The sequence below is a fragment of the Echiichthys vipera genome (assembly GCF_963691815.1).
Source record: "Echiichthys vipera genome assembly, chromosome: 14".
NCBI classification, from domain to species: Eukaryota; Metazoa; Chordata; class Actinopteri; order Perciformes; family Trachinidae; genus Echiichthys; species Echiichthys vipera.
In genome coordinates, this window is record NC_139839.1 from 25,307,368 (window position 1) to 25,323,029 (window position 15,662).

Below are 15,662 nucleotides of genomic sequence, written 5' to 3' on the forward strand. Positions count from 1 at the left end.
CACATCTGCTTACACTTCTAAAAGGTACACCGGGCATTCATCCATCTCTCCCCCTTTATCTCCTATGTGCAACAACTGCGCCAAGTCATTTGGTCCCTCTTCCAATGAAGAACAAACGAGAACCAAAACATTCAGAAAGAAGTCATTGAAATCTGTTTATAGCAGTTACATAAAGTTACATAAAAATGGCACAGTCACACAGAAAATAAGACATTGATAACCACTATATTAACTGAAAGTAACCCATCGCAGCTCCTTATCAAACCTCACACCCAGTCGGATTCTTCAAGACAAACGCGGACTCACTGCACCGCCTACTTGTGTACATGTTAGCAGAGGGAGGGCGTGCTGCCCCACATGTATCCTCCTTCAATAACTTGTGCTGTAACATCCAGAAGGATCACAATGGATGGTGGAGTACACAGAACTGCTCTGTAAGAGATCGAGTGCATGCATTTCTAAAATGCAAACCTTAATCCCAGTTGATGCTCATACCCAACACCACACAAAAAAATACAACTAAAATCCCTTTTTACTAGTGATTCTATTCATATATATATATATATATATATATATATGAATAGTGTATATATATATATTTTACATTTTTGTGTTCCTGTTAAAAGTACCTTACATCTTTCATATCATATACATTTATGACTGGCTACTGTCTCAATCAATCACAATAATATGACCTCTTGGACAATCATTTTAGGTACATTCAGGACTTTCTGTAAAAAGTCTTACAATTTTCTTTACAATTCATTAAAAATACAGAGGAGCAAAAATATTGGTGATACGACAGTCCACTGTCCTGCAGAGGCTGCAACTGTAACTCATTAGAGTCTTTCTTCTACTCAGCTAAATATCATTTCGCACGTCTCCCCCCCCTAAATGCTTCATTCTGTACGCATCTCTGTCTCTGGCCTCTGCATGGCCATGTCAGTCTGGATAAAGGCTCCCTGGCCCAGTGCTGTGGAGTACGCTCTGTTGCTGTGGCTCACTGTGAATCCTGGGGCAGGATAGGAGCTGGACCCTCCACGATTTTGAACAGGGGCCTGAGGCTGAGGTACTGGGTGATAATCGTCCAAGTTATCGTAGTGAGACTGCACCACTTTAGAGCTGTGATATGAGTAGTCTCTGTCCACTTCGGGGTTGCCCTGGCTGTAGAGCTGCTGCTCCCGGACGCTGTGTGATCGCTCCAGTTTGGAGCGGGTGAGTTGCTCCCTGGGGGCTGATGGCTGGTTGTCTGTACTGTGGTAGCCGCTTGATGTTTTCACTTTACTCTGGTGGTGGTCAGGGTCGGGGCACTCATAGCGTGGTTGGAAGTTCCTCTTGTTGGGATACTCCTGCTGCCAGTGTTTCGACCTGCTGCCGTCTCCACTCTGCTTGTCGTCTCCGGTCTCGTACTTGGCCTCGTGCCGGCCGCTGTCCTGCTGATGAGACAGACTGTGGCTCAGAGTAGCTGGAAGGGAGTGAGAAGATTGGCATTTCTTGGAACTGCTTTGCTTGGCGAGCCCGTCTGACTTGTCGGCCACTGCGCTGCCCTGGACATGCTTGTCAGTCTCCATGTACATGAGGACGTCAGGGTCTGACACCATGTGTCTGGGGAGGTAGCGCCCATCTTTGCTCTCGGTTGCAACCAGCACAGCTTTACCTGGGTCTGATTTACTGCGCAGGTGCAGGGTTTCATAGCCCGATATATCTGCTGGTGCAAACAAGCCCACATTGTCATACTGAGAGAGGACAGGGCCTTTAATCTTCTGTCTGGCCCTGCTCTCCCTACGAATGGAGTGCATGCGGAGCCTTTCTGACTCCTCAGGGTCCCAAGCGAGGTAAGCAGCAGCTTCCTTGGTCCCATGACTCGGGGGCATGTCCCTGCTCACAAAGCTGTGCTCCTTCCCAGGTGGGAGGACATGGCGAGCCAGATAGTGGTACCCAGTCGCCTTTCCACCCGGTCGGCCAGCAGCAGCACCCGGATCTCGGTTGCCATGGGAGTGGAAGTGCCGGACTCGGATGGTGCCGTATGGGTCAATGTCATAGTAAGGCGCCTCCAAAGGACTTGAGCCGGAGTACGGACTGTAGCGGTATTGAACCCGTCCATTCTCAAAGTAAGGCTGCAGCTGGGTGACGTGGTAGTCGGTCTGTGAGGACTGCTGCGGGGGTTGCTGCTGCGGGGGCTGCTGCTGCGGGGGCTGCTGCTGCTGTGGGGGCTGCTGGTAGGCTTTGCACTGATACATGGGCCGATGGTAGAAGAACAAATCGTCATCTGGAGGAACTTCAGTCCTTTGGATGGGCACTGTGCGGATAGTGGAAGGAACATGGAGTGAGTGCACTCTGCGAATGGTGGGATAGCCTTGGTTTCTGTCATGGCTATAACCCTGATGCCCTGGCCCCGGAGACACGTACACACTGTGGGGGTTTCCTCTGGACTTCATAGAGTGATGGTAGGACCTGGGGCCTAAAGTGCTGTATCTGTTATCTACTCGGGCACTGTAAGGTATCTGAGGCTCTGATTTAGACACATAGGAGAGGTGTGGGGGGACGCTGTCTGGCCGGTAGTGGTGCGGCATGGACTGTGGGCCCAGCGGAACAGGCCTCTGGTGGTAGTATGCAGCTCCTGGGGGCTCAATTAAGACTGGTTCTCCTTTAGCATGGTACAGGTAGGCTGGCTGGTGCGTGGAAGATTTACGAGGAGAAGGAGGCTGGAGAGGCAGAGCATCCTCCAAATGTCCAGGCACAGAGCCTTCACCCAGGATATGGTAGGAGGCTTCACTTTGGCTGAGTGCTGCTGTGGCCAGTTTGCTCTCTATGGTTCGGACAGGAGGGGCTGGGGGCGTGGGTCTGTACTTGTCGTGGTACTTTGCAGACTCTGTACAGGGCTGTACCGGCTTTATGGCCTCCCAAGGCTTCTCGACAGGCTCAGCAGAGGTGGGGGCCACTCTTGCGCTGGCCTTCGAGGGGAGATGAGGTTGGGTTTGGGCTTGGACCTGTGTCTGCGATTGTGTGTGAGGCTGTGGTGGTTGATGAGTATGTGGACGAGGCTGTGTTTGTAGATGAGGCTGTATCTGAGCTTTACTCTGCTGCAGAGTTTGTGTTTGATGCTGGGGCAGTGAGACGGCCTGCCTCTTGGGCTTCTGAGCTGTTGGAGGTGGCTGTTCTGATGGTTTTGGATGGATTGGGGGTGGAGCAGTCTCCTCTGGTTTGACCTGAGACAAAACACAACAAAACAGACCCTTATTTACTGAGGAAAGTTTACAAAAAAACAGTTGAGTGTTGCAGCAGTGGGACAAGAGGTTATCATATCATGCTGTCCAGTGTCACCGCTCTGGTTATTAGGCAGTTCCACTGCAGCAGCAGCAGCAGCATGGCAGAAATTCATTAGTTGGTTTTTCCTATTGGTTGGCATGCCTCTTGTTAAGGCGTATTTGACTTTTGTTGACTTTAAATACAAGAAAGTAATGCATGATAAAAAGCTCTGAAGACTTAAGATGACTTGAACCTGTAATACGTGATGTAATGTAGAAATAATCCAAACAGAATATTGTAGCATCAAATAAAAATACACATTTGACAATCCTATGGCAAATGCATTGACACATTTGGTCATTTTACAGTATGACATATACTTAAGTGTGCAAGACTTGTAAGACTTGTAATATGATACAGCACTATCATAAGTGCCAGTGGCCAAAGGAGAGCACAGGTCATTCCTAATCGTGAAAGTAGGACTTAATTAATCCAAAGATATATGTGAGTTAAAGGAAGAGTTCAACATTTTGGCAAAGAGTTCGATGGAAAGACTGACATTACTCTCATGTCCGTATGCAAAATATGTAGGTTGAGCCTAGAGACGCTTAGCTTAGCATAATGACTGGGACCAGGAAACAGCTGTCTCTTAAAGCTACACCTTATTAACACATTATAACTTGTTTGTTTAATCTTCTAGGAAGACAAATAAGATATCATGTGTAAAGGAGTGAGCTTTAGAGGGGGTGGTAGGAGGATCTTTATGCTAAGCTAACCGTCGGCTGTTTGTGGCTTCATATGGAATGACAGACACGAGTGGTATCAGTCCTCTCATCCAACACTCATTAAGAAAGCAAATAAGCGTACTTCTCAAAATGTTTACCACTTATTTATGGCTATTCGCTCATGTTATGCTGCATATGAATTATTAATCAATTTGGATCAGGCTTACTGCAGTTCAATATCACATTATAATGACCCTTCATACTTTATAACTATTAGTCTACATATGAAAGTGATATGACACTTACCTCAGGAGCAAGCTGTCGTGAGACTTCAGTCTCTTTGCAGCTGCCACTGGGGAAGGTGGCTGGAGTGGTACTGGATGAGCTGGTACGGACTGGGAGCTGTCCTGTGACAGGCTGCTGCCTTTCTGGACTTTTCCTGATTGGAGATGTTAGGCTGGTTGAACTGGGGAGGGGGGCACACTTGTAAAAAGGAGTGTCTGGTGGGGCAGAGACTGTTTCTGGCTGTGTTCCAGCTAGAGTTGTAGAGGACTTGGTAATGTCTGATGGCTTGGTAATCGTGCTGGTTAACTCCAGAGGCTGCGGTTTGATTGTAGGACTGGACGTGGTGGGATAAGATGAGGCCGGGCTGATAGTCGGAGCAGTGCTGTTTGGTGGCGGGGAACTTCCTCTCCCTGCTCCCTCCTCCTCGGAATTCTGGAAATGTGGGACCAGTGGATGTGGCGAGTCCTGGAAGTTAGAGGCCTCCTGTGGCTGCAGAGGGGACATTGGTGTGGAGGGCTCAGAAGACCGGGACTGAGATTGAATGGAGACCTGCTGGGCAGACTCAGCAAGGGCCAGGGCCAACATGCGGGCAGCATTTTTAGGAGGGGGAGGAGGAGGAGGAGCAGTAGTGGGAGCTGTAGAGCTGAAGGAACGAGGGATGAGGTCCTTTGAAGAGTCCAGAGCTATCACTCCTAGCAGGGACACAAAAATACAAGGGATCTATAGTTGAAGAATGAATAAGCAAGAGAGCAGTTGGTGAAGTAAAGAAATGACAGCAGGCAGGCTGGTTTAAGGAGCTTCAAGAGTGGGAACCAGGGGGAAAGTTAAGCGCAGTGATCGGGCATCATATGAAAAGATTTATTTAAGATGAAATCCATGCAAATCTGGGAAACTAAGCCTAGAAAAAAGCAGTCTTATAATAAATTGCATGACTTATGACCTTATTCTTGATCTACAGTCAAGTGTAAACAAAACAGTAACAAGTCAGAAATGTGCCAAAAATTACTTCAATTTCTGCTCCCTACCTTGGTGCTCTTGGCTGCTGGCAGCTGGCGCCTTCTGCACGCTGTCCTCTCCCTTCGGCTCGCGACTGTCCACACTGTCAAAGGCTGCCAGCTTAGAGTGCAGCTCCATTTGGAATGCTTCACTTAATGCCGGCTCGGCTGCCCTCAGCAGCACACTGCCCATCAGGGGAGGAGAGTCCTTGGCTACTGAAGGAGGAGATAATGGTTGCGGAGAGACAACCTGCGCAGCTGTATTCCTGTCAGGCATCTCTGCAGAGAAAAGCTCTGAAGAGGCAAATGGTTTCGAACTAGTGGTCTTCCCACATTTAATAGGTGACACAGCCTGTGTGGGTTTATCAGTGTAAGAATAGGAAGTGGTCAGTTTCTTGCTTTCTCCCTTCTCTCCAGCAACCAGGCTGAAGTCTGAGGACAACAAGGGGGACATCAAGCTGCCCAGGAAGGTGGCAGAGATGAGGTCAGAGCCATTGGTCTTGCCACAGACACTACCGGGGCTCCTCTTAAATGTGAAACCCTCAGCCCCAGCGGGTGAGTCATCTAAGGGGAAGGCGTAAGAGGTGTCGGGGAGACTGCACTGGAAAGACATGGGGTCAAAGTCCAAGGAGGCCATGCCAATGTCTGGCGGGCTGAGGTCCACATCTTCACCTGCTAAGCGGGGAGGTGAGATGAGGGCAGGCACACAGATGGGCCCGTCATCTCCGTCACTATCCTCTGTGGCGCCCAGGTTGTCGTAGGAGTTGCAATGCGGCCGGCTGTCCAGCAGCTCGCCATTGAAGGATGCCGACAGGGCATCGCTGCTGGAGCGTGGTCGCCGAGGACGGTACACCTTGGACTCTCCTGAAGGAGGAAAAGAAGATTAATATATTCAGAATTTTTTAATTTTTACTAATAACTTCTAACAGGCTCCAAATAAAATGGTGGGCTAAGCTGTAGAAAGAGCATTGGAAATATATATATTTACATATATATATATACACTGGATATATAGATAGGTTATGGGCAGCACTGATTGGTTAAACTCATTATGCCTGATAAAAGTGAACTGGAAGACAAATGATTACCTTCAACATTGTGCAGGGAGCTCAGTGACTCCTCACTTTTGGCTGATCTTAATGTTGCCGTGTCTCCTCTGCCTCCTGAAATGTAGACATTAGCAGCATACAGCCGAGTTTAGTCAAATTCGCACTTCTCATTGCACATCTGTCAAGTGAATTCATTTTCAATTGTGGAGGAAGGGCTCACCAGCGAGAGCCATGGCCTTCAGTTCATTTGGCTCACTGGGGTTGCGGTGCAGCTTGCGCTTGGACATGGAGGAAGACTTGCCCAGGTTAAAGAAAGAACGCCAACTACCCACAGGAGACTTCTTGGATTTAATGGGAGGTCTCTTCCTAGGAGGTGGTGGACAAGCAGGCAAAGAAAAGTTAGTTTCACCAACTCACAATTCAATGACAGAGTTAGACACAAGGACTAAATTATCAATCACATTTATCTGGTTTAAGCTGCTTTTGTCTCAATTTTAGGATATGCAAATCTGAAACTGGAGACAGCCGGGGTCCTGTGAGATACTGGTAACCTGCTGCAGGAGGAAAATGACTCTGCTTGCAGTCCTATTAGCAACCAGCAGATGGAGACACATTAGAGCATTCATTTCCAAGCCAAAATGATACTAAAATGCATGTATGACTTTAGTGCAAAAGTCCACAGTAGATGTGTACATTAAAGTACATAGTTGTGTCTGTGTGTGTGTAAATTTAGATTTTCTATAATTGGTCTTTTGAAGACAGTCTTCAAATGACATAGAACTGTTGCAATATCGATACCAGTATCTGAAATGTCACTGCCTAAAATGCTGATGTCATTATCGTTGAGTCTCAACACCGATGCGACAACACGTAATTCAGCCCCGAAAAGATATCTACTCTTAAGTAGTTAATGTTCTTTTTCATAGAAATATAATTCATATATATATATATATATATTGGTTTTTAATGCACTGGTATCAGATCAGGATTCAGTATTGGCATCAGAGTTCACAAACCTTTCAGTGGGAAACTCGATGACAGTGTGGAACTTTCCCTGCAGTGCAGCGGGACCTTCGCCCACCTCGATGTATTTGCTGTCTTCAGTGACCGGAGAGTTGATCTGAGCCTGGGTCCTGGCCTGGGCCTCCTCCAGACTCAGGAGTTTAGTGGAGGGTGATGAAACCAGCAGGGATTTGGGCCGTGACAACGAGTTGTGACCTGGTGATGTGGACCAGTGGTTATTGCTCAAGTAGAAGCAGCAGTGGGTAGTGAAATGACAAGCTGATCAGAGGTGTCTAACTGATGCCTGCACATACCTGCTCCCTCTCGTATTAGTGAGCTGAGTTTAGCACTGAAGAGAACATCCACATGGTTGAGGATGAACTCCACCACCACTGACTGGATTCGGACTTCCATGAAGGCTGCCGTGCCGCTGAAGCACGCAGATTCAATCTGTTTAGACCTGATACAAGTGGAAAGGGAAGAATTGCTCCAGTTTAAACAAGTGTAGTGAATCAAACACATTCTGTTGCGAGTCCACCTGAAGATGTTGAAGTGGTTTTAAGTTACATCGTTTGTGTAAAATTATTTTGAGATGCATTTACAGCCTTCGATGTTGTGTTAATCAGCATCCTCCCATAAGCAGCTGCTTAAATGCTTCCATTCAGACAGAATGACTCATTTAAAGCAGGAGACACAGTACTTTCTACTGCACAGAGCCCATTATCACGGCGTGATTCAAGTCTGACAAACCCTTAAAGGGACCGTTCTGCTTTTCTAAAGTGTGGTTGTATGAGGTATTTATCTAAGTACTTAGTTAGTGAGATACCTACAGTAGATGATGGTTACAAATTACAAATAGGCCCATCTAAAAAAAATTCTACATCAGTTTATGTGTATGCTATATTTAAAGTATTTTCACTGCTTTACCTTGACAGCCCTTTCCTTTGGCACTTCATTTTCTTAACGTATTCCCAGGCATAAGCCCAGCTGTGCTGTGCAGTGTATTACTCCACAGACCAGCTGATTGAGTCAGACTTTTCCAGTTTAATAAGAAAAACAAGAAAATATAAAACGAGTGATTTTAACAGTGACGACAAAATGCTGTTCACTGTGGGGACAAGAGGATCCATTTATGAGCCGGAGTATACAGAAGAAGAACTTCTGCAGAGAGACTGAACGTCTGAAAGAGAGACAGGAGAAACTTCTGTGGAAACTGAGGAAAGCTCTCTGACAGTAAGGTAGAGCGGGCGAAAAATATTCTAAATATAGCATACATTTAAACTGAAATGAATTGTTTTAGGTGGTTAAAATGTGTTTAGAGTCCTGCCCCCAGCCACAGCAGCACATTGCTTAACTTCCATGCCTGTACTCCAGTCTGGCAGCGTGCCAACTGTCATCTACTAACACACGCCACACTGACTACCAATAAGTACCTCATACAACCCCAATTCAAAAAGCTGGAAGTAATATGCTGCATACCTTTAACTGTGAAGATCATTAGAATTATGATATGATCAAGATGTACTCACTCAAATAACAGTGAACAGCCAGTTGAGGTGGCTTTAAGACGAATGACAGTATATTGGACAAAATGAAAACATGCATTCAGAGAACATTCAGTGGAGCAGGATGGAAGCTCACCTCAGCAGGTTGGGCGCCCAGACGATGGCCAGGTTCTTGCTGTGCATGTTGGTGATGTAACTGAACGCTGCCAGATGAGAAAGGTGTCTCATAAGGAACTCCAGGGTCCTGGGAATCAAATATGCATTTATTCAGATTTAATTGGCTCCCACTAGTGATGTGCAGACTAATGGCCATGATAGAGCTTCTTCTTCAGAGCATCAATATTTCACCATGTGCTCAAATCCCAGAGGAATGTCACTTAAAATTTGCATTTGTATGCACTCAGAGGACAGAAAATTCAATTCATCATCATCAACACAAAATCAGCTGGGAAGTGCTAAATGATTCCAGTCAATGCATCGTGACACTAGAAAAAAACGTAGATTTGAACTTTAACGGACACACAACATAGTGTCATCTGTAACCTGGCAGGCCCTGAGCCTGCCACAGGGGGGCAGTGTGCCTCTACACTGACCTGTAATGCGGTGGAGGAAGCTGCTGGATGACATCATGGATTTTGATGAGTCGTTCTTCGTCCGTTGCTGCTGATACAGCATCCTTCAGAGTGAAAACAAAGGGAGAGATCGGGAGATAGGCAGAGGGAGATAAATAGTGGGATGTATCAGTGTATCAACATTAAGCCCTTTCACTTGTCATCCCAGGTTCACGCCGCTACATGGATCACAGAGGGGACATCAGTCTGCAGCCGCAGACACGCTCCCCCTCCCCAGCTGCCATAACAACCGGCAAACATTTACCTCATCTTCAGGGACAGCTCTGTTGTGCTTGGAAAAGGTTTTTTATTCCAAGTCTCACAGAGCGCTTTGCAACATTTATAATGATAGGGTGTGTCAAGTACAATGCTATTATTTCAGGGGTGTCTGTGACTCATAACTGTAAAATACATTTGCAGAATTCCTATAAAATCAGAGGAATTTCCTTTTTTTGCTACAGAGGTCAAGGACACATTTGAAATCAGTCCTGTCAGTCAGGCCCAATCAGTTTCTTTGTGGGGCATCGCTAAGCACAGAAACTCAAAACAACCTAAAAAGTCAAGTGCTGTAATAGCAGACAGTCTTGTCTATCCACACATCAGTGTGAGAAACGAATGTGTGAGAGGTGTTTAGTCCTGCTTTGCTTACAGAGAATTTCTCATAGAGCTGGTAGGTGAGCAGGGGGTTGGGCAGCTCTCTGAAGTAGAGCTTACACAGCGAGCCCACACAGTGGATGTCCTGAATGTAAACATCTTTGGTCAGGTCGGGGATCTGCTCAGAGTCAAACTCGTGCCTGATGAAAGAGAAAGAGGGCAAAGACAACAAATCAACTTCTGCTACTGAAGACAAATGCATCAATAAATCACTGCTGGAGTTTGATGGATGGATACTAGACATGGAAAAAAAAGTTTAAAAACGCTTTAGAAGAGGAAAAAATTGGCATGTACCTCCACAACGTTAGACACATTTCTGTTCAAGTTAAGAAGAAACTAATTTGGTAATAATCTAACCCCAGACATGGTCTAGGGTGTACAGTAGGTTTCATGTTGTGTTTGGTTTCAGAAGTGGGGGTTCCTCAACCCAAAATACCACTATGTGAATACAATGGATTTACATGAACCTGTACCAAATTAGATTGAAATATTTATAAAAACTATAACAAGGCATTATAATACAATTGGTATTTGTGCCGAGTCAGTTAGATAAGTCTAACAGAATAAATAGAAATGTGGCCTACAGTTCTATATGCTGCAACACTGACAAAATGTATTTACCACCAAAGTCAACCACAAAAATAAATACACAAATTAAATCAAATAAACAAAACAAAATATGAAAAGTCATGGAAATCAATGCTTTTCTGAGGAACACTGCCCTTTAAGCCTTCACTTTGATTAGAATAAATCATGCAGAGGAGGGGAAGTGGTCTTTTGGGTCCTTAATAGTGTGTGCATGCCCTCCTGTCGATCTGCCTACAGTGCAGCCTCAACACGCAACTAACTAACATGCAACTAACAAATGAAAGTTAGGACCGCCTTTATCACTGCATTTAAAGAGTAGCTAAAACCCAGTGTTGTTACTGAATTGCCTTTAGCCTGGATATCCCAAAAATGCCTCTTTGAAAGAAGTATCAACATGGGCAGGACTGGGAAGGGAGTCAGCCACACCCAATGACTCCTCTGTGACCTCTCCAAGGTCTGGAGAAGTTGGTTTCAGGAGGAGGGGGGTGGGGGTCGGGGGGTGGGGGGGTTGGTTGGTTGGTTATGAAAGCTGCTTCCAAATACAGCATCTGCCACCAGATCAGCTAATAGCAAAATCCATTTGCAATAGCCAGTTTTCAACCAGTAGAGGGCAATCGCTCTGCACATTTACAACACAATCTGTAGAATTCAAATACTTGTGAGTCCTACAGGATCTTGTGATAGAGAGAATCACGCTGCCATGTTGTGGAATATCCGCTCGTGTAAAAATGTTGGCACAATAAGGTGGAGTACCTGCTCTGCATTAAGACTGAAGCAGGGAGGGAGGACAGACGGTCCAGCAGGATTAATTTCTCCTCCTTGGTTGTTGTTGTTGTTTAGCACTTGTACATGTCGGAAGTGACGTTTTGTCTTTGTGGTAGCCCAGAAGCAGGAGGGGTGGGACAACCAGAAAACATCTCAAAATGTGCAATGCTCAGTACAGGACACTCAGCACGTTGTCACGTTGCTGCTGTTTGTAGCAGAGTGTAAAGACACAGTGCTCCCATTACAAAGAATTAAAATAAACACACTGCTCCCAGGAAAAAACAAGAACAATGTATTGGTTGAAGAGTAGGCAGAAATTCACTCGACCAAGAGTTTCTTTGGTTGACTATCGCCCTACGTAGCGTTTTATTAGCCTTTTTATTCATTCTGTTTATAAAGACCACTCTTGTGTCTCAATTTGCTAATCTGACCCAGCGCTCAGTAGAGGAAGTCTTGGCCCGGACATCCGCTGGCTACACTGGAAATCACAGAATATTGGCCGTTGCCCCCAGAGGCGGAATCCTCGTCAGACTGATGGCAGATGAGTTGTGAGCTTGCAGATGCAATAATCATAGATGGAATTCATATGTTATCAGCCTTTAGATGAGGGCTATGGTAGGATTACATTTGCGAGCTTCTGCCGTGACAAAGGACATTCCAGTGGAAGGAGCATACACAGAGTAGAGATTCCAATGATATTAAACAGGCAGTGGGTCTCTTACCGCAATTTCTGGATGTTTGAGGCGATTCCAGAGAGGCGGTACATGCCGTCCACCACACCATGCTTCTCGATGAACTCGGTGCAGCTCTTGAGGACCTGGGGCACTGCAGAGAGGAAAAACAGCATGTCGTCACATAACACAACAGCCAATATTTGTCCAGTCTTAACTGAGCGCTTCAAGGTCAAGAATATGATGACTTTCCTCTTTGAAGAGTGAGGACGGAGTGGTCAGGTTAAAGCTCAGGGGCTTTGTAGACAAGAGGCTGCAGGCTCAGAAGAATTACTGAGTGTTTGAGTACTTTCAGAGGAGGTTGGAAGCATTTGAACCATGTAAAGTTGAAACCGATATATCCTTTAAAATATTTATTTATTTATTTGATGCTTTTGGTGGACCTTCAACCCATTTTCTACATTGATGCAGTTTTCTGGATGAAGCAAACACGTTGTTGTCTGACAGTGAGGGAGCCAATCACATGCCCATCAGCTTCAAAGCACAAGGCCAGTGATTTTGTTAGAGATGGAAAGACAAAAACCTCACAAAACACAGAGCTTCTTAACTCTCCTTCAGCAACCATGAATCATACAAACATGCTATTTCTCTCTGCCTAAGTGTGTGTACGGTGGATGTTTGTGTATAAGCAGCTCACACATTATTCAGAGGATGACAGAGTGGGACACTCGCTGAAGCAGCTGTTCAGACGGATTCCACGCATAGCGGAAGAGAAAACAAGGTGAGATGTGAGGAGACTACATTCTGCTGGAGAAGAGAGGAGAAATCCTCTCCAACTTTTTCACATAGGCAGATCTGGTTATGAGGCTGTTTTATCACAAAGATACACAACCTGTGTTTGAATGTGGAGTCAGTGTTGGACTCACAACAAGAATTCTTTTAAATTCTAGTTAAAACAACAGCATTTCAAGCAAAAATAGCTTTGAACTGATGTAAGTGATTCTTTGTTCTCTTAAATGTCACTTTCAAAAGCTCAAACTGACTTAAATGCAACGTGAAAACGCTACAGCATTGATTGTAGTGCTTCAGTGGCAGAATAGAATTGAAGACATCTATACTGCAAGTGGAAGCAGATATTTCTGGGTTAATCATGACCAGTAGTAAAATGTAGAAGTTGTCTGGATTCGGTCATGAATCTGGCTTGAAAGTGCTGTGTGGAAGGGCGACAGTGATTACATCCAGCAGGAATTATATGCTAGCTTGTGATTAGAATCATCAAACTCCATCATTACTTGTACTGTAAAGTCTGACTAACTGCTAAGCTAGCAAGAGATAAACAGGGTGGTAGCTCACCAGTGGCCCCATGCACTGTAGACAGACTCCTTTCTCTTAACCAGGATCAGCCCTTTGTCGGCATACCACTCAAAACATGAGGATTTATGAAAGAAAAATGCATCTGATGGAACACAGATATTTTTTCATCCTCCTCATCTCCCAACAGGCCACACTTCAGTTCAGCTTTGTAGTCCTTTTGAGTAGTTTAGTTTCTTTGAGTAGTAGGGGTGGACTGTCACTTTTGTTAACATTGTTTTTTCCTGTTTATTTAGTTAGGGAGGTGTCATTTGTTTCTTCTTAAGTTTGGTTAGTTACGGTTTATTATTTCCTAGACAGGAACCTTTTGTTTGTTATTTTGGCCTTAGTCCACCCTGAAGCCTATAGCTCAGCTTATATATATATCATTATCTATGGTTGTCACTTTAACTAATTTTGTAAATAAACCCTTTTTCTTAGTATTCAACCAAATCATTGTTTGTGGCCACTTGGGACATGGGGCTTGTTCATGTTGTGTCCTAGGCCCTAGACTGACATAGATTATAACTTTTATTTGAGTTGAATTTTGTGATTATATTTTATATATATATATATCTCAGGACATCTTGGACAGATTTCTTGGTAAAAAGGCTTTAAAATTAAAATCACACATTTTTTTCTCTTTAGCAGCATAGTTTCAGTGCTCTACTTATAAATTAAACTAAATCATGGGCTGTTTCTTTTTACAAAAGATCACAGTTATCTTTCACTTCTTACAAGTCACTGAAGCAGTCAGAACACCTTGACCATTTGACCCAGCGAAGTGTGACAGAGTGGCTTATCTCTCCATGTCAAGGAAAAGCAGGATTTACTGAGGTCAAGGATTGACTCCCTCACCCATAATTGTGTGACTGCGATGCAGAACACCCAACAACGGTCTGTGAGCAGACGCTTAAATGGACAGGACTGAGCGTCATCACTGTGAGCTGATGTGCTGGTACGATGAGAAGCATTCATGTCCAGACACAGATTATGATCCATTAACATGAATAAATGGGTTTTCAAGTTGGTGTCGACATGAACTGAAATGAAGTTATTGATCAAGCATTAATAGCAGAGTAGCATCATTACGCCGGTTGGATCTGATGTTACAGTTTAATCAAGACTCTGTCATTGAGACCATCACATCAGCTCACCTACCGGACACCGTGCTGCTGAGAGCTCAGAAAATCAATGTAGCTACAGCAGATCAATGTAGGTATGGATTCTGGCCCAGCAACTATCTTAATTACTACCAGACGGAGCTGCTGTTTATACACATTCATCAAAGAAAACTTTAGCACATAAACTGGAATGGAGGAAGCAGAAGGTGTATTTTTATTACCATTTTCTACAACAAAATATATTTAAACGCTGAGCTCTGGCAGTCATGATGTCACTAGTATATGTTAAACAGTAATATGTTCATACTTTGAGCCTAAATGATCATGATGCTCCACTGTCTCGGGCTTCGGCGCATACTCTGCTGTGACGTCAGTATGTCATGTCTGCTGTTTAGCTGCACCCTCAACATTACCACCATGTGGTCGGAGATAGAGCCCTGTAAAACGGAGAAGAGCTCACTTCCCTCACAGCAGGCAATATTTGATATAATGTCTGTATGTACTGGCTGTGAAAACACATCTCCCTCTGGGACAATAAATCTAAAGAACCTGACAAACTACTGTGTTGCACCTCTAATTACCATACGCTATTCACATGAAGGCAGGGGAACTATTTCCTGTCTGGGCACACCCACTACCATGAATCAGCCAACCAGCAGTGACTCCAGGAAGTCACTGCACTCAGCCAAGATAAAGTTCTGAACATAGCCCCCCGTAAATCCACTCTTAAACATACAATAACTAACTCGATAATTAATGATCTTCAGATGTGCTGGTGGGCAGATTGTGTTACCTTTGGACAGAACCAAGTTAGCTGTTCCCTACCAACATCCATGCTGTGTAACAAATCGCGCACTTCCACCCTCAAACTGTTTTTTTTGAGGGTGGAAGTGCGTTTACGGCAGAAGTCAGTAAAATGCAGTGTACTGCATTTATCAGGTCGCACACTAAAAAATGGCCAAACTGTTGAGTGTGGATTGCTGAACACTCAACGCCCTCAATCGCAGCCATTTTGTCTACGTAGCAGAAGAGGTGGGACTTAATTCAAACTAGAAAATAGCGGAACAACAGCACAACCGAGCGGCAACA

General features: G+C 44.9%; 1 protein-coding gene across 3 annotated transcripts in view; it reads right to left on the reverse strand.

Annotated features, from left to right (window-relative positions):
- Positions 1-29: 29 nt before the first annotated feature.
- arhgap32b (Rho GTPase activating protein 32b) overlaps positions 30-15,662 on the reverse strand; it is a 74,057-nt gene continuing 58,424 nt past the window's right edge. For all 3 annotated transcript variants that reach the window (XM_083926913.1, XM_083926912.1, XM_083926914.1), the window contains 11 exons: positions 12,151-12,253; positions 10,071-10,215; positions 9,404-9,486; positions 8,947-9,054; positions 7,620-7,765; positions 7,320-7,521; positions 6,524-6,669; positions 6,343-6,417; positions 5,285-6,118; positions 4,281-4,951; positions 30-3,209 (listed from right to left, as the gene is read on the reverse strand). In XM_083926913.1, the coding sequence (XP_083783039.1) occupies positions 900-3,209; positions 4,281-4,951; positions 5,285-6,118; positions 6,343-6,417; positions 6,524-6,669; positions 7,320-7,521; positions 7,620-7,765; positions 8,947-9,054; positions 9,404-9,486; positions 10,071-10,215; positions 12,151-12,253 (4,823 nt within the window). In that variant the 3' untranslated portion in view covers positions 30-899. The remainder of the gene's footprint in view (positions 3,210-4,280; positions 4,952-5,284; positions 6,119-6,342; positions 6,418-6,523; positions 6,670-7,319; positions 7,522-7,619; positions 7,766-8,946; positions 9,055-9,403; positions 9,487-10,070; positions 10,216-12,150; positions 12,254-15,662) is intronic.